At 45.0% G+C, this 19,441-nt stretch overlaps 1 protein-coding gene across 2 annotated transcripts in view; it reads right to left on the bottom strand.

Moving 5' to 3' along the window:
* Positions 1–2,505: 2,505 nt before the first annotated feature.
* LOC130362246 (amine sulfotransferase-like) overlaps positions 2,506–19,441 on the bottom strand; it is a 54,406-nt gene continuing 37,470 nt past the window's right edge. For both annotated transcript variants that reach the window (XM_056566413.1, XM_056566412.1), the window contains exons 4-7: positions 17,172–17,298; positions 7,876–7,970; positions 4,903–5,083; positions 2,506–2,876 (exon numbers count right to left, since the gene is read on the bottom strand). In XM_056566413.1, coding sequence (XP_056422388.1) covers positions 2,761–2,876; positions 4,903–5,083; positions 7,876–7,970; positions 17,172–17,298 — 519 coding nt within the window. In that variant the 3' untranslated portion in view covers positions 2,506–2,760. The remainder of the gene's footprint in view (positions 2,877–4,902; positions 5,084–7,875; positions 7,971–17,171; positions 17,299–19,441) is intronic.

Below are 19,441 nucleotides of genomic sequence, written 5' to 3'. Positions count from 1 at the left end.
TATCGGTTTGGATTTCTGCAATACTTCCGTAGAGTAACAGTGGTGCCTGTTGATTTTTCTACTTGTGCATATTTATAGTCCTTGAGGAAGTGCTTCGGGCTAGCACAATACAAGCACAAATTCTCACTACGTCGTCGTGACCTCTCCTGTTGCGTAAGACGAGAACGATCGACTTGCATAGCCTCTTCGGCAAGAGGCGCAGGAAACAGAAGAGGTGGACGTTGAAACACAGGTGCTAGATGAGGATATCTCCTTGTTCAGGCTGGTTCCCTCTTTAAGCACAGATCCTCCTGTCTCTCACAAAATGCACATCAATGCATCACATCAATGGCCAAGTGGATAAGTTCAGTCAAAGAAGATGGAGGATCACGTGCTGCAAGGGCATCTTTAATCCTGCTTGACAGTCCTTTTTTGAATGTGGCACAGAAGACCTCATCATTCCAAGCAAGTTCAGAGGCAAGAGTGCGGAATTGAACTGCGTAGTTGTTACGCCTAGCGCTCCGGGTCCCCGCTCCTCCCCGGAGCGCTCACGGCGTCTCTCTCCCTGCAGCGCCCCGGTCAGTCCCGCTGACCGGGAGCGCTGCACTGTCATGGCCGTCGGGGATGCGATTCGCACAGCGGGACGCGCCCGCTCGCGAATCGCATCCCAGGTCACTTACCCGTCCCGGTCCCCTGCTGTCATGTGCTGGCGCGCGCGGCTCCGCTCTCTAGGGCACGCGCGCGCCAGCTCTCTGAGACTTAAAGGGCCAGTGCACCAATGATTGGTGCCTGGCCCAATTAGCTTAATTGGCTTCCACCTGCTCCCTGGCTATATCTGATCTCCTCCCTTGCACTCCCTTGCCGGATCTTGTTGCCTTGTGCCAGTGAAAGCGTTTAGTGTGTCCAAAGCCTGTGTACCTGAACTTCTGCTATCCATCCTGACTACGAACCTTGCCGCCTGCCCCCGACCTTCTGCTACGTCTGACCTTGCCTCTGCCTAGTCCTTCTGTCCCACGCCTTCTCAGCAGTCAGCGAGGTTGAGCCGTTGCTAGTGGATACGACCTGGTTGCTACTGCCGCAGCAAGACCATCCCGCTTTGCGGCGGGCTCTGGTGAAAACCAGTAGCCTCTTAGAACCGGTCCACTAGCACGGTCCACGCCAATCCCTCGCTGACACAGCGGATCCACAACCCGTAAGCCGAATCGTGACAGTAGTCACCAACGGAAGAATTCCCTTGGCAGAGGTTCAGCAAAGCTGTCTCAGCAGAAGAGGCATGTGTGTTCCTCAAAGACAATGCAAAATTCTGCCAAGAAGGCTGACAAATTGGAGGATACTGGATCACCACGGTCCAAAAGGGGTGTAGCCGAGGCCAGGGCTTTTCCGGACAGTAGATTAATGACAAACGCCACCTTAGCACGTTCCTTCGGAAACTGTTCAGACATGAGCTCCAAGTGCATGGAGCACTGTGTAACAAAGCCTCTGCATGACTTACCTTCCAAGTATAATGGGGATTCTAACGGAAGACGTAGCTGGGAGCCAGAAGACACTGCAGGCATCGGTGGTGGGAGTGGGCCAGGTTGCGGTACCTGCTACTGTTGTAAGGCCAAAAGCTGTTGCATTAGAGCAGAAAGTTGAGAAAGTTGCTGCACCTATAGGGAAGATCCACAACTTCAGGCAGGGGTACCTCAGTGGGATCATGCCAGATCTTACTGTAACATTCACGTTTCAGGAGACAGGAACCCTGGTGGTTGTGGAGCCACTGGACTGTGTGGCAGATAACTCGGACCGTACCAGGGAGCGGAGTCTAAGGTGCTGCTGGATTTCACTAGAGCACGCTGCAAAGCGGGATTGACTTGCTGTGTCAGGCGGCACCCAGGTTGCTACCCCTGGCACGGCTCGACCACACAGGTGGCTGAGGAGATGCGATGCACAGGAAGGATAAGACATTTCATAGTCAGGAAAGCAGGAGGTCAGGGCAGGCGGCACCGTAGCATAGTCAGGAACGTAGCAAATGGTCAGTAGGCAGGTGGCAAGGAGCAAGGTCAGGTCACGGAGGAAAGGATCAGATATACAGCAAGGTAATAACAGGAATGCTTTCTCTCAGGCTCAAGGCAACAAAGATCTGGCAGAGAAGTGAGGAGGGTGAGGAATTTATCAATGAGCTACAGGTGAATTACACTATTGAGTGCACTGGCCCTTTAAATCTTAAAGCTCCGATGTGCGCTCCCTAGGGGATGGGGACACACGCGTCAGAGCAGAGAGGCAGAGGCGGGGGCAGGAGAAGGACCAGGTGAGTGAAGGACTGGGGCGTGCATGCGGGTGATGCAAGTCCCAGCCCCGCCGGTAGCAGCAGGTAACGGGACCATGCGATCTCGGCCAGCGTGTGCGGTCAGAGCATATAACGTAACAGTTGACATATTAACAAACACCTTCATGTTGTAAAAGTAAAAAAAAAAATGAGAAAAACACACATTTTCATGTTACCATGATAAAAATATATACATACTTAAAACATTTTAACGGTAACATACTGTTTAATCAACTTATTTATTTTCTATGAATAATGTTAAAAAAAGAACTATTTTTGGAAAAAACATTGTATACATTTATATGTAGTTATAAATTCTACTAAATTAGATACATATTTACCAAAACAACAAGACAAAGTCACACTATTTTAAAGAACAAGCAAATAAAATGGAAAAAATATGATTTTGAAAATGAAACTAAAAACTACATGTGTCATTCCACCCTAAATGGTTTGTCTATTCAGATATTTCTTTAATTCATATCCCAGGTAAAGTGTAGATCTACATCTCCCATCTTTTCCTGATAGATACGGTCAAAAGCTTCACTCTGTGCCACAGTCATGGTATTTTTCCAGTCTCCAATTGTACCTGCAAAGAATGCCATACGATGAAATATAAACCAGAGATATACAGTATATATATTGTATGTAAGGGGATGGTACCATATAAAAAAAGATGGCTGTTTTCTTCTAGAAACAATGACACACTTCTTGGTGGGTGGTGACTGATATTGCAGCTCATTCACACGGAAGTGAATAGGCATGAGCTACCACAAAATGGGGGGTTTCCCCATTGTTTGTGAAGTGTCTGTCATGCTCAGTGCATTATTTATGTTATTTACTATTTTTTAACTATTACATTTGGGCCCCTCCTCATAATTTCTTCCTGTTCTTCTTTAGATTGCCTGCACCAAAAATACTTTTTATTTGTAAATTAATTTTGAAAACATAAACCCTTCAGCCACACCCCTTCTTATGAAGGTTCCGAGCTTGAATATGGCTTAAAAATGTCACCCGAGTAATGTGCAACAATAGTAAATGACATGAATCTGCCCTGCACTAAACTTTGACGCATTAGGGGACAAAAATGAAGCGCATGCCCTGCAGGGCCCCGTTACCGTCTCCCAGCTACTGAAGTATATAGTTGTAATGTGGCTAAGGATTTCTCTCTCTCTTCAATTGAACACATTTGTGTCTAAGTGTAATAAGTTAAACATGTATAGTTCATCATTTGGTATATCAAATAGCTTCCTCTGCATACACTGTTGTCTTTGGATTTCATGGGTTGAACATTTTACTCTTTACTGCCACCATTGATGGATTGTGTCTGTGAAGATGCATGGAACATTGGACTCCCCTCAGATACATTTCTAGAAACTGCTAGGAGTCTTATTATAAATTAATATCTAGGTGATACAGAGTCCCTAACTAATGCTGACACTGTTGGAAGGAAGTGGGTACTATGGCCCATATTTAGTGTGATTCTCCTCCTATTCACTCTTTTTGGGATAAAGTGATTGAAATTACCTATGACGGGACCGGTTATAATCCTGAACCTTTCTCCTGTCTATCCTACCTGAGAGTGAGAGAACGGGTTTTGAATTCCCTTTATCTATTCTTACTTCAGGCAGCTAGAATGGTTATACTTCATTTTTAGAAGTCCACCCAGCCTCCATCTGTTTATGATTGGAAAAAAAAATCAGTAACATTAACCGCATGGAGGAGCAATGTTCAGCTTTCTCAAATTGATCAGAGAAACATGATAAACTTTGGGTTGAATTTGTCCACTCCAACCTTTATAGAGATTATTCAACGTCTGACTAGGCTCTAAGGCTGTGGTGTGAGACAAACTTCTCTTATCCTCCTCCCTCTCTGGGTATCCCCCCCTGACCCTATCCTTGTCCCACAGGACAAGTCAGGAATGCTACAAGCCAGTCCTTATCATTTAATACATATTTTGAAGATATTTTTTCAGTTAGATCGTCACTGATATTATAGTCTGAATATTACTTTTTATATATAGGTTTTTGAAAATATATATATATATATATTTTTAGTTTCTAGGTATTGTTATGTTGATTTGATGGAGGAGGTATAGCTTCTAGAGCAGTATCTAGGAAGTTAAAGGGGCAGCCAGGATTTCTAGTGTCTGGTAGCTTGTTTTCATTTAGTGTTTGATATTTATCTCCTTCTCTATATTTCTATGGTATTGCTATGTATGACAATTTATGTACCCATTTGTGTATGGAGATGTATTTTCCTACTTTTGGTTGTATTTCCCCTTCCTCCCCTTCTTTTTTTTTTGTACCCCATTTATTGTGTTTTTATTTAAAACAATAAAAATCTTTCATGATTTTTTTTTTTAAATAAATAAACCGCTACATGGTCTAAGGGAGGAGTCTCTCATGTCCAACCCTCTCTGGAACCAGTTACTCTAGCTCAGGCTAGATAGCAGACGCAGCCTGTCTCCATATTTCTTAGATACCTGCCACTGGCATCTCAAAATGTTTTAAGACTGTTCTGTTATTTTAAAAAGTTCTATAGCCAGCAGTCAAAAAGTTGTCTTTATATACAGCCAAAATGCCTTATTTGTGAGCGACATATCTTTCTTTTACCTTTTCGCATAAATTGTCCAACTTTAGAATCAAAAAACTCTTCTGGCATATTTTCTTTATTTGCAAGTGGCTCCTTCTTCATTTCATTGAATGTTGCTTTTTTCACAACAATGTCTAAAGATTCATCATCTAATGCTTTCCCTAAAAATGTGCAGATTTGTTTGACAACAGAACGTAAATCCTGTATGGGATAAAGTGCATGTGTTAAAGGAATATAAACAAAATAACAGAAACACATATCAGCTATTTATTTACTTATCTCTTTTTAAATTCAATATTTTACCTTAAGAACATTGTAACATATTACCTGAAGGTAGCCAGAAAAATTAGAACATAGGTATGTAATAATGTATGAGCGGATGCTCTGTCCTCAAAGCCCAACCAAGCCCCAAGAAAAACAGTGGAAGATGGCACACCAAAATAGTTTTCAAAACAAGTGGTAGTTCATTCACCCATGCAATACAGGTAATGCAATGTTTCAACCTAAACAGCGGTAACATATTACCTGGTACATTTTCACAATGTAAAATTGCTTTCCAACATACACTTAAACAACACAATGTAACTCCAAGTCACTCACACGTCTGTGAAATCACACTGTCCATTCAGGAAGCAACACTAATTGACAATCAATTTAACATGCTGTTGTGCAAATGGAACAGACAACAGGTGGAAATTATAGGCAATTATGCAAGACACCCCCAATAAAGGAGTGGTCTTGGAGGTGGTGACCACAGACCACTTCTCAGTTCCTATGCTTCCTGGCTGATGTTTTGGTCACTTTTGAATGCTGGCGGTGCTTTCACTCTAGTGGTAGCATGAGACGGAGTCTACAACCCACACAAGTGGCTCAGGTAGTGCAGCTCATTCAGGATGACCCATCAATGCGAGCTGCGGCAAGAAGGTTTGCTGTGTCTGTCAGCGTAGTGTCCGGAGCATGGAAGTGCTACCAAGAGACAAGCCAATACATCAGGAGACGCCTCTCTGCAAGGAGGAGCAGAAGGTACACTGTCAGAGCCCTGCAAAATGACCTCCAGCAGGCCACAAATGTGCATGTGTCCACTCAAAAGGTCAGAAACAGACTCCATGAGGTTGGTATGAGGGCCCAAAGTCTATAGATGGGGGTTGTGCTTACAGCCCAACACTGTGCAGGACGTTTGGCATTTGCCAGAGAACACCAAGATTGGCAAATTCGCCACTGGCGCCCTGTGCTCTTCATAGATGAAAGCAGGTTCACACTGAGCACATGTGACAGACGTGACAGAGTCTGGAGATGCTGTGGAGAATGTTCTGCTGCCTGCAACATCCTCCAGCATGACCGGTTTGGCGGTGGGTCATTAATGGTGTGGGGTGGCAGTTCTTTGGGGGGCCGCCCAGCCCTCCATGTGCTTGCCAGAGGTAGCCTGACTGCCATTAGGTACTGAGATGAGATCCTCAGACCCCTTGTGAGACCATATGCTGGTGCAGTTGGCCCTGGGTTCCTCCTAATGCAAGACAATGTTAGACCTCTTGTGGCTGGAGTGTGTCAGCAGTTCCTGCAAGAGGAAGGCATTGATGCTATGGACTGGCCCGCCCATTCCCCAGACCTGAATCTGACTGAGCACATCTGGGACATCATGTCTTGCTCCATCCACCAATGCCACATTGCACCACAGACTGTCCAGGAGTTGGCGGATGCTTCAGTCCAGATCTGGACTTTAGTTCAGTCAGCCACCTCATCAGGAGCATGCCCAGTCATTGTAGGGAGGTCATACGGGCACGTGGAGGCCACACACACTACTGAGCCTCATTTTGACTTGTTTTAAGGACATTAAATAAAAGTTGGATCAGCCTGTAGTGTGGTTTTCCACTATGATTTTGAGTGTGACTCCATATCCAGACCTCCATGGGTTGATACATTTGATTTCCATTGATAATTTTTGTGTGATTTTGTTGTCAGCGCATTCAACTATGTAGAGACAAAAGTATTTCATACGATTAGTTCATTCATTCAGATCTAGGATGTGTTATCTTAGTGTTCCCTTTATTTTGAGCAGTGTATTATGCTATTCAGTTCTGTCTCCTTTTTTATTTCAATCTAATAGAGTGCTGTATACTGGCTCTATATATTTTGCAAGTTATATAATGCGCACAAGACTTTACAATGTTTGGTTTGGTTACAATAAGCAATGGTGTAATGACCAGGCCTCAATTTTCAGGGCACCTGAAGGCCCTCTTGTCACTTAATGTTTTTCAGGGACCCTGCATACAACATCCTGGCACCAAGCAGCACTAGGAAGCTGTATGAAATATTGCATACAACCTGTGCTGCCCCTGTAACACGTATAATGCTGTTTATTGGGTGAGTTACCTGCTCTCTCTTCAGCTGCATGGTCTGCAAATGTAGCTGCTCCAGAATTTAACAATGTGCAACAGTGGTCCTTACACTGAAAATGGCAACAAGTCATCTACTGAGAGGGGGTATTAGATGGAGGTGGTGTGTACTGGAAGGAGGTATCAGATTCAAGATGTTATGTGCTAAGAAGGGGTATTAAATGGGGGTGTCATGAACTTAGAATGGGAATTAGATGGGGGTGTCATAAGCTTGAAATTGGAATTAGATGGGGTGTCATAAACTGAGAGGGGTATTAGATGTTGGGTATCATGTACTGAAAGTGGATATTAGATAGAGGGTGTCATGTACTAGGAGAGTTCAAGATGGTAACCAATATGGTTCTCAATGTACTCTACTCATGTCAACATTTGCAAAAATCCCCACATGATGCAGTTGTAATGTCAAGCTTAAAAACAAAAAACACATTTAGCAGTAAGGTCTAGGGTCTGTCTGAAAGGTCTGCTCTGTGGGGGCCATGCTTATGGAAGGCCCTACTTAAAGGTTTGGAATAGTGCCCAACAATCTCTAGTTATGCCCCTGACAACCGGCTTTACATAAAATTAACATGGAAAAACATAAGGAGCTGCCTTTATCTTTACCATGATCATATCTTCATACTTTATGAAAAGAATATTGAAATCTTCTTTATGCTTGTACCATCCTAGGACATGATCAAACCAGCTGCCCGCAAAAACTGGAAAAAAAAATATTTTTTTCAGAAGTTTTTCTACACTTAAGTTTTGGAGGAAAACACAGTGAACAAACAGAGTGTGATGGCCCAACACGTAGCAATAGGAGTGCATATATACTTGCACATAAGGTTAAGGGCAAAATGGCTGCTAGTCAATGTTTTTTTTTATGTCTAAATGAGTCTAAATACTGGGACTGAAATGATTGTTCTGACTAAAGATGAGCAAACCTCTCGCATTTTTTTCAGGAACATGTGAAATGCCCAATGATTCCATTTGGATTTAACAGCCTCTTCGCATTTGGCCCTAAACTTTCTGGGCCAGGTGCAGAGCTTTTGGCCCACCAAGGTGCTTACGTCCCTTTGGCCATTGAGCAAGACTTTGTAAGTTTCTTATCAAAATGCAGTTTTATGCAAATGCAAAAAAAAAGTTTTATGCAAATATTTGTTCATTATACAGTGCATAAGGTAAGGGGTCCTACCACTATGGGCCACATCGTGCGAGTTCCATATTTTATCCTACAATGTGGAAGAAAGTCAATAAAAAAAGTGTTTTGTAACAATTAATGTGTACTAGTTATAAGGAGATGTCCTTAACCCCTTCATGACCCAGCCCATTTTCACCTTCAGGACCTGGGCATTTTTTGAACATCTGACCACTGTTACTTTAAAAATTAATAACTCTGGAATGCTTTTAGTTATCATTCTGATTCCGAGATTGTTTTTTCGTTACATATTCTACTTTATACTTTTTGCATCCTTTCTTGGTAAAAAAAAATCAAAAAATTTCATGAAAACTTTGAAAATTTTGCATTTTTCTAACTTTGAAATTCTCTGCTTGTAAGGAAAATGGATATTCCAAATAAATTACATATTGATTCACATATAAAATATGTCTTCTTTATGTTTGCATCAAAAAATTGACATGTTTTTACTTTTGGAAGACACCAGAGGGCTTCAAAGTTCCGCAGCAATTTTCCAATTTTTCTCAAGATTTTCAAAATCGTACTTTTTCAGTTCAGATTGGAAGTGGATTTGAAGGGTCTTCATTTTAGAAATACCCCATAAATGACCCCATTATAAAAACTGCACCCCCCAAAGTATTCAAAATAACATTTAGTAAGTGTTTTAACCCTTTAGGTGTTTCACAGGAATAGCAGCAAATTGAAGGAGAAAATTCTAAATCTTCATTTTTTACACTCGCATGTTCTTGTAGACCCAATTTTTGAATTTTTACAAGGGGTAAAAGGAGATAAATCACCCTAAAATTTGTAACCCAATTTCTCTCAAGTAAGTAAACACCTCATATGTGTATGTAAAGTGTTTGGCAGGCGCAGTAGAGGGCTCAGAACGGAAGGAGCGACAAGGGGATTTTGGAGAGTGAGTTTTTCTGAAAGGGTTTTTGGGGGGCATGTCCCATTTAGGAAGCCCCTATGGTGCCAGAACAGTGGACCCCCCACATGGGGGCATACAACAAAGCCCAGAAGGGAGAGTGAACCATGTACATTTGAGGTGATTTGCACAGGGGTGGCTGATTGTTGCAGCAGTTCTGCCATAAACGCAAATTTAATAAGGGGTGCAGTGAGCATTTACACCCCACTGGCGTTTCACAGATATTTGAAACAGTAGACTGTGCAAATGAAAAATTGTATTTTTCATTTTCACAGACCACTGTTCCAAAAATCTGTCATACACCAGTGGGGTGTAAATGCTCACTGCACCCCTTATTAAATTCCATGAGGGGTGTAGTTTCCAAAATGGGGTCACATATGGATATTTATTGTTTTGCGTTTATGTCAGAACTGCTGTAACAATCAGCCACCTCTGTGCAAATCACCTCAAATGTACATGGCGCACTCTCCCTTCTGGGCCTTGTTGTGCGCCCCCAGAGCACTTTGTGCCCACATATGGGGTATCTTCGTACTCGGGAGAAATTGCATTACAAATTTCGAGGGTCTTTTTTCCCTTTTACCTCTTGTGAAAATGAAAAGTATGCGCAACACCAGCATGTCAGTGTAAAAAATTACATTTTTATACACTAACATGCTGGTGTAGACCCCAACTTCACCTTTTCATAGGGGCTAAAGAAGATAAAGAAGAAAAAGCCCCCCAAAATTTGTAGTGCAATTTCTCCCGAGTACGACGATACCCCATATGTGTCCCAAAACTGTTGCCCTGAAATACGACAGGGCTCCAAAGTGAGAGAGCGCCATGTGCATTTGAGGCCTAAATTAGGGATTTGCATAGGGGTGGACATAGGGTTATTGTACGTCAGTGATTCCCAAACAGGGTGCCTCCAGCTGTTGCAAAACTCCCAGCATGCCTGGACAGTCAATGGCTGTCCGGCAATGCTGGGAGTTGTTGTTTTGCAATAGCTGGAGGCTCCATTTTGGAAACAGTAGCGTACCAGACGTTTTTCATTTTTATTGGGGAGGGGAGGGGGGCTGTGTAGGGGTATGTGTATATGTAGTGTTTTTACTTTTATTTTAGGTTAGTGAAAGTGTAGTGTAGTGTTTTTAGGGTACAGTCACACGGGCAGAGGTTCACAGCAAGTTTGCTGCTGGGAGTTTGAGCTGCAGCGCAAAATTTGCGCCATCTCAAACTTGCAGCACTCACTGTAAACCTCCGCCCATGTGTACCCTGTACATTCACATTGGGGGGAGGCAAACATCCAGCTGTTGCAAAACTACAACTCCGAGCATGCCCTTTGGCTGTCCGTGCATGCTGGGAGTTGTAGTTTTGCAACAGCTGGAGGCACTCCGGTTGCGAAACACGGAGTTAGATAACAAACTGGTGTTTCGCAACCAGTGTGCCTTCAGCTGTTGCAAAAACTACAAATCTCAGCATGCAGTGACAGCAGAAGGGCATGCTGGGACTTGTAGTTATGCAACAGCTAGAGGCATACTGCTACAACTCCCAGAATGCCCTTGGGCTGTCCGTGCATGCTGGGGGTTGTAGTTATGCAACAGCTGAAGGCACACTGGTTGCAAAACACTTTAAAGTTTATTACTTAACTTAGTGTTTCCAAACCAGTGTGCCTCCAGCTGTTGTAAAACTACAACTCCCAGCATGCATGGTCTGTCAGTGCATGCTGGGAGTTATGGTTTTGCAACAGCTGGAGGCACACAGGTTGGGAAACACTAAGTTAGGAAACGGACAATGTTTCCCAACTAGTGTGCCTCCAGTTGTTGCACAACTACAACTCCCAGCATGCCCAGACTACCCAGGCATGCTGGACATACAACTCCCAGCATGCCTGGACAGACTGAGCATGCAGAGATTTGTAGTTTTGCAACATCTGGAAGAGCACAGATTGGAGACCATTATACAGTGGTCTCCAAACTGTGGACCTCCAGATGTTGCAAAATTACAACTCCCAGCATGCACAGAAAGCCAAAGGCTGTCTGGGCATGCTGGGAGTAGCAGTTTTGAAACTCCCAGAGGCAGCGGTGAGATCACTTTACGGCGATTTCACTGCTGCCAATGAAGATTCCGCCCTGCTGCTGCAAACTCATCGCCGGGTCGCACCACCTCCGGGACCGCTTGGAGGACTCCGCTCGCGCCGGGACCGCTCGGGACACCGCATAGCGGGTAAGTGACGCCAGGGGGACGGGTAAGGGACACTTAGCAGAGCGGTGTGTGTCCTGATCCCCATGATCGGGACTCACACACTGCACTGCTAAGTATTCTGATAGCAGAACGCTGCTATCAGCTAGTCAGATTTGACTAGCTGATAGCAGCGATCGCTGGGGGGATGCCGCAAGTAGCGGAAAAAATGTTCATGACGTACCTGGTACGTCATGGGTCGGGAACACCTTCCCACTCATGACGTACAGGTATGTCATAGGTTGGGAAGGGGCAATGTCAGATCCAAAAACATGTTATATGTTGTTACTGATGAAAATTAAAGACCTTTTGTAATATGGCTGTTTAAAAAATATTTAATATTTAATAAAGAAAATGCTTCCTGAAAATCCCACCACTAGGGTTCCCTATACCTACTGGGACACTAACCAGTCCTGCAGAAGCAGCAGGCTTGTCCATGAGTCATGGACAAGAGATGACTCATGGACAAGGCTGCATGAGCAGACACACCAATCACCTCCCACCAACACAAGGGAGGGAAATGCCCTCTCCCACCACCGCAAGGGAGGAACATGCACCCCTTCCCCTAAGAGGAGAATTTCTAACACTGTGAGCAAAGGAAAAGAGGTACCGTATTTATCGGGGTATACCACGCACCGGCCTATAACACGCACCCTCATTTTACCAAGGATATTTGGGTAAAAAAAGTTTTTTACCCAAATATCCATGGTAAAATGAGGGTGCGTGTGTGCGCGTGTATACCCCGATACACCCCCAGGAAAGGCAGGGGGAGAGAGGCCGTCGCTGCCCGCTTCTCTCCCCCTGCCTTCCCTGGGGTCTAGAGCCCTGCTGCCGGCCCTTCTCTTCCACTGGCTATCGGCGCCGCTGCCCGTTCTGTCCCCCTGACTTTCGGTACTAAGCGGCGCCGACAGCCAGGGGGAGAGAAGGGGCAGCGGCACCCATTGCCGGCGCCGCTGCCCCGTTGCCTCCCCCCATCCCCGGTGGCATAATTACCTGAGTCGGGTCCGCGCTGCTGCAGGCCTCCGGGGTGCGTCCCCTGCGTCGTTGCTATGCACGGCGCGGCGCACTGACGCCATGCGCCGCGCCGTGCAGCGCATAGCAACGACGAAGGGGAATCACGCCGGAGGCCTGCAGCAGTGCGGACCCGACTCAGGTAATTATGCCACCGGGGATGGGGGGAGGCAACGGGGCAGCGGCGCCGGCAATGGGTGCCACTGCCCCTTCTCTCCCCCTGGCTATCGGCGCCGGCAGTGGGGCGCCGGTACCGATAGTCAGGGGGACAGAATGGGCAGCGGCACCGATAGCCAGGGGGAGAGAAGGGCCGGCAGCAGGGCTCTAGACCCCAGGGAAGGCAGGGGGAGAGAAGCGGGCAGCGACGGCCTCTCTCCCCCTGCCTTTCCTGGGGCGGTATCGGCGTATAACACGCACATAGACTTTAGGCTAAAAATTTTAGCGTAATAAGTGCGTGTTATACGCCGATAAATACGGTATTTTTTTAAAATAATAAATACTGGTGAAAGATGCATTACAATTACATTTACATGGTCAGGATTAGGTACTGTGTAACATTTTTATTTTGTGGGATCTAACAGGTATGCTTTGATGCCTTGAGTCTTGCACATGTGTGTACAAATTTCAGTTGTTGGTCAGAAAAAAAAAAAGTGTTTTAAGTCAGAAAAGTCAAAGTCAAAGTTTAGTCTAGTAAGTTTAAGTGCATTAAGTCTAAGTGCCTTAGGTGAACTCCAGTAATTCTACCTTGTAGTTTGATAATGCACTTTAGAAAATGTCTGCACTACCAATGTGCCTTAATAAAAGTGTCTTAATGTCTTTAAAAAATGTATTATAAAAAAATGTCTTGTCAGAAAGTTTATTGCCAGTTTTATATTTAATTGTGCTGGTACAAAATCTTTTTGCACTGTGCTGTGTCTCAATTTCCTCCAATGAAAAAGCCCTCTATCTATCATTGCACAAAAAATTTGACTCTTTTTCACCTCTCATCCAGTACCACAGACTGCGGACAAGTCAGTTCCTTTATACAGAGATTGTGGACATTCAAGTATCTATGCCACAAAAACTCTTTATTCTCAATTGCACTAAATAGATATTGCACCAGATATTTGCAAAAGTAAGTTCTATGCACTTATATGGTTAATACTTTGATGTTTCCTGGTTGTAATACAAGCGCTTTTTCTACTACCTGTTCAGTGATGCAACAATGTGTCCATCTATCCTGCTCTGTGTCTGTGTCTTACTTATCCTGGCCATGAGAAACCTACACCACATCCTGTTTGTGTACCCTGCACATGTGCAGAAAGGTACTTTATTAGGCGCAAAGCTACACCACCTACCAGTAGGCGTGAGAGTCACTTCTACCTTCCGCAATTCAACCTTGACCCTCTTGTGGACGACAGCATCCCACTCCCCTTCTATGACACATTCTCAGGAGCTGAGCGCAGGCCATAGCTGGGTGGTCCTGGCGGCTATCTGCCACCAGGACCCATCTCTAATGCCAGACATCACCGATCAAGGTGATGCCCGGCTTTAACCACTTAGATTGTAGCATCTAAAATGCAAGTAAAAATGTCCCAGCAGCTTTGTGAAAGTAAGTAAAAACACCTAACCTGCCAAATTCAGGACCCGGGAAAGTGTCTACTTCCCTCCCTCACAAGCGCCTGGAAAATGTGTATATGGCAGAGCTTTTCCCACCTCAGCAGAGCTGCGCAAAATTCATCATCCTACTGAACTTCTTTATAAATAAGATGCACTCTAGTCAAACCCATCACCCAAATAAACACGGGAAAATAGCTAGAAAATATCGTATTTATCGGGGTATACCATGCACCGGCCTATAACACGCACCCTCATTTTACCAAGGATATTTGGGTAAAAAAAGTTTTTTACCCAAATATGCTTGGTAAAATGAGGGTGCGTGTGTGTGCATGCATATACCCCGATACACCCCCAGGAAAGGCAGGGGGAGAGAGGCCGTCGCTGCCCGCTTCTCTCCCCCTGCCTTTCCTGGGGTCTAGAGCCCTGCTGCTGCCGCTTCTCTCCCGCTGGCTATCGGCGCCGCTGCCCGTTCTCTCCCCTTGACTATCGGTGCCGGCGCCAATAGCCAGGGGGAGAGAAGGGGCAGCAGCACCCATTGCCGGCGCCGCTGCCCTGTTGCCTCCCCCATCCCCGGTTGTATAATTACCTGTTGCCAGGGTCGGGTCCGCGCTGCTTCAGGCCTCCGGTGTGCATCCCATGTGTCGTTGCTATGCACTGCACAGCGTGGCACAATGACGAGTGACGTCATTGCGCGACGCCGTGCAGCGTATAGCAACGACGCAGGGGACGCACACCGAAGGCCTGAAGCAGCAAGGACCCGACCCCGGCAACAGGTAATTATGCAACCGGGGATGGGGGAGGCAACGGGACAGCGGCGCCTTCTCTCCCCCTGGCTATCGGTGCTGGCACTGATAGCCAGGGGAAGAGAAGGGCCGGCAGCAGGGCTCTAGACCCCAGGACAGGCAGGGGCAGAGAAGCCGGCAGCGCTGGCGGTCTCTGCATCTGCAAAGCCGCTGCAGTTCATTGATTTAAAGCGCCCCTTTTCCTACCTTAATCTGACCATGCTTTCCTGTTCATTTCTCTGCCATCTGTGAGAGAGAAAGGCGGAGTGGCCCAGCAGGTGTGACATCAGCTGAAGCATGCCTGGGCTCACTTCCACCCTTCTTCCTCTATGCTGCAATCCCTCTAGGGAGCGCCCATAGAGGCTCAGCACATGGCAGCTACTGAGTCTTCTCCTGTCTGTTTAACACTGCATGTGCCATACAGAGAGGAGGAACCTGCCTGCGGGCACAGCGCTCGCTCCCACATGTCTTATTGACAGACAGGGAGCTGCGCTGAGCTCATCAGTGTCCCGGCTGCACTATGAGATTTCAGACTCATGCCAGGCCGGCATGAGTCCGAAATCTTTACTTGTGGCCGGGAAATGAAGGGAGACCCCTAATGGTAATTTTTTCAACGTACAAAAACACATAGAAAGAAAGATTTTTCCAAATATTTGTCATCTACACCACAGTCACCAGTGACAGGGGAGTAGTGTTGAGCACGAATATTAGTAATGCTAATTTTTATCGCGAATATCGGCACTTCACGATTTTGCGAATATTTAAAATATAGTGCTATATATTCATAATGACGAATATTAATTATTCGTTTTTTCACATGCAAATTTTTATACAAATTTCCCATGCAAATTTTTGCATGAAAAAAAGTGAACAAACATAGCGAATATGCGAATATGCGAATACGCGAACATAGGACGAAGAATCGTCAATATATTTGCGAAATATTGCAAATTCGAATATGGCCCCTGCCGCTCATCACTACAAGGGAGGGACCCAGAGCACATGTTAGTCAGTCTAGTAATGGCCTTTGGTTAGGGAAAAACACACTACTGCAGCTCCTTCAACTTTAGTGGGAGTCTGCCTTCAAGTCCATGATCTCAAACCCGGACACAGCTGCATCATTCCTGGTGAATCCAGTTGCTAGGGTAGAACTATCTGAAGTGGCGCTTTAGGGCAAGAGCCCTCTAGCAAGACTAGGTACAGAAATTCTCTGGTCCAGCCTGTCCACGAGATGGACTAATGTCTGGGGTCTCTCTGCTGAATGACCTCAGGTCAGTGGTGTCTCAGCTAGACTCAAGGAAACATAGGTGACAGAGAAAGGCTCTGCAAATAACCATAGACCGCCCTGGTGAAGACCCCGACGGTATGCTATCTCTGATAACCACCGGTGTAGGCAGCCAGCTACTCATCTTCAGTTTAGTGAATCCCAAGTAAGCGAAAAGGACAAGTCAGGTTCCTACAGAGGTCACACAAGACCTATTGATCCTGGGGCCGCAAGCCTCTGAGCCTGATCATGCATAAAATGATAAGCTAAGCTGAGCAAAATAAGTCAATAGTTAAGTCTGTCCTTAGTCAAATCTAGTACAAGTTAAATCTGTCTCAAGTCTTGTCAGTACAAAGCATGTCATTAGTCACTAGTCAAGTCTGTCTCAAGTTAGTCCCCAATCTAAGTTGCCAAGAAGTACCACAAGGCACATAATTCCTAAAGACTGCAACAGTGACATCTCACCAGCTGAGTTTATTCAAATGTCCAGCAAAGTATCATATCTTTAATCTGCATCTACTGTTCTGGTTGAGTATTGTTTGACCTCCAACTTATCCAGCATCCTGGCTTTTGAGGTTACTTATTTTCCCAGAGCTTTGATACAGATAGCCACTTCCTTTATAGTGGTAAATGGAGCTTTCATTATACTACAACCACCATCATCATTCTACACATTGACTACTCTACTTCTGATGTCACAAACCTGACAACCTGCCAGCCAAGTATCTATACTAACTGTCCAAATCTTTAACATCCCGTATCACAATTGCATTGCTGGTTCGCGTATAAGCAGTCTGGAATCCAGATCAAGTATACTTTAATGCATCATTGTGTAGCTCATAGAAGGTTTCCTATACTGATACAATCTGCGTCTGCAGCTTTATGAAAGTAAAACTCTTATTTTAATATATATACTGTATACATATTACAATATTATCTACTTACCATCACCCTCTAAAAACTTCATAAAGAAGTGGTCAAAATCCGGAGAGGTCTCAGCAAAGGCTGCCATGGCTTCAAAGTGATACAGAGATTTTATCACATCCTTTGGATTTCTCATCACATAAATAACCTTAATATAAAATGTATAGTTTATAAATGGAATAAATGGAACAATAAGTCATAGTTACAAGTTAAAGCTCATTCAATTTACTGTTTAAAAAATGTCAGTATTGAAATCTAAATGCATTATACAGTACATAAAGCTTTATTAAACTGGGAAATTTAGCCATGGCTTAAAGGGGTTGTCCAGGGAGCAGAACAGGTATTACCTCTTTTGCTCTGCATAACTCGGAAGTACACCTTCTGAGGCGAGAGGGGGCAGGTGTAAGTTGTGATCATCGTGAGCAGGCAAAACCATACCGCAACATTGACAACAATGTGCTACTATTGGTCATTGGAATTGGGAGTGGCTTTGCCCACACACGCCTACCAGCCCCTTTAGTCTTCTAAGATGTTGAGAGGGCTGAAGTGAGCACCGGGGAGCAGAAGAGGTAAAACCTTTTCTGCTCCCTGGACAACCACTTTAAGCTAAACCCAGGGCAATATTCATCTAATGGTACAGTAGGTTTGTACCCATAAGCCTATAGTTAATTATTAAAAATGATTACACTAATTTATAAGAGTAGTTATGTGTAAATTATAGTTATTTTTATATTAATTCAGAGGTCACAGTTCTGTAAGAATAAGAGGATGTCAACCAGGGAGTATAATAATGTAGAGAAATCAAAGGTATCTACTGACCGAATTACAGGACTCCCAGTCAATCAATATAGTGAAGAGGGGGAGGGAGTGACTAAAACTTAGCTTTTAATATAATATTAACCCCTTAAGGACACATGACGTTCTCATACGTCTCCATTTCCGAGTCCTTAAGGACACATGACGTATGAGAACTATGGAAAAGTGTACCTTCAGCTGTTGTGTAACTACAACTCCCAGCTTGCACAATCAGCTAAAGTGCATGCTGGGAGTTGTAGTGGTGCATCTGGTGGTTGCATAACTACAACTCCCAGCATGCCCGTTGGCTGTCGGTGACTGCTGAGAGTTGTAGTTTTGCAACAGCTGAAGGCACACTGAGTTAAGTAGCAAACCAGTGTGTCTCCAGCTGTTGCATAACTACAATCCCCAGCATCCCCAGCCAAAGTAGTATGCCTCCAGCTGTTGCATAACTACAAGACCCAGCATGCCCTTCCGCTGTCCGTACATGCTGGGGGTTGTAGCTTTTGCAACAGCTGAAGGCACACTGGTTGCAAAACACTGAGTTTGTTACCAAACTCGGTGTTTCACAACCAGTGTGCCTCCAGCTGTTGCAAAACTACAACTCCCAGCATGCACTGATAGACCGTACATGCTGGGAGTTGTAGTTTTGCAACAGCTGGATGTCCCCCCCCCCCCCCCCAATGTGAATGTACAGGGTACACTCACATGGGCGGAGGATTACAGTAAGTATCCGGCTGCAAGTTTGAGGTGCGGCAAAATTTTTGCCGCAGCTCAAACTGCCAGCGAGAAACTACTGTGAACCCCCGCCCGTGCGACTGTACCCTAAAAACACTACACTACACTAACACACAATAAAATAAAAAGTAAAAAACACTACATATACACATACCCCTACACAGCCCCCCTCCCCAATAAAAATGAAAAACGTCTCGAACGCCACTGTTTCCAAAACGGAGCCTCCAGCGGTTGCAAAACTACAACTCCCAGTATGCACTGATAGACCGTACATGCTGGGAGTTGTAGTTTTGCAACAGCTGGATTTCCCCCCCCCCCCCAATGTGAACGTACAGGGTACACTCACATGGGCGGAGGATTACAGTAAGTATCCGGCTGCAAGTTTGAGCTGCGTCAAATTTTCTGCCGCAGCTCAAACTGCCAGCGAGAAACTACTGTGAACCCCCGCCCGTGTGACTGTACTCTAAAAACACTACGCTACACAAACACAAAATAAAATAAAAAGTAAAAAACACTACATATACACATACCCCTATACAACCCCCCTCCCCAATAAAAATGAGAAACGTCTGGTACGCCACTGTTTCCAAAACGGAGCCTCCAGCTGTTGCAAAACAACTACTCCCAGTATTGCCAGATAGCCGTTGACTGTCCAGGCATGTTGGGAGTTTTACAACAGCTAGAGGCACCCTGTTTGGGAATCACTGGCGTAGAATACCCCTATGTCCACCCCTATGCAAGTCCCTAATTTAGGCCTC

This window comes from Hyla sarda, chromosome 3 (assembly GCF_029499605.1).
Source record: "Hyla sarda isolate aHylSar1 chromosome 3, aHylSar1.hap1, whole genome shotgun sequence".
Taxonomy (NCBI): Eukaryota; Metazoa; Chordata; class Amphibia; order Anura; family Hylidae; genus Hyla; species Hyla sarda.
Note: the sequence above shows the minus strand (reverse complement) of the source record. Positions and strands in the feature narration are given on the sequence as shown.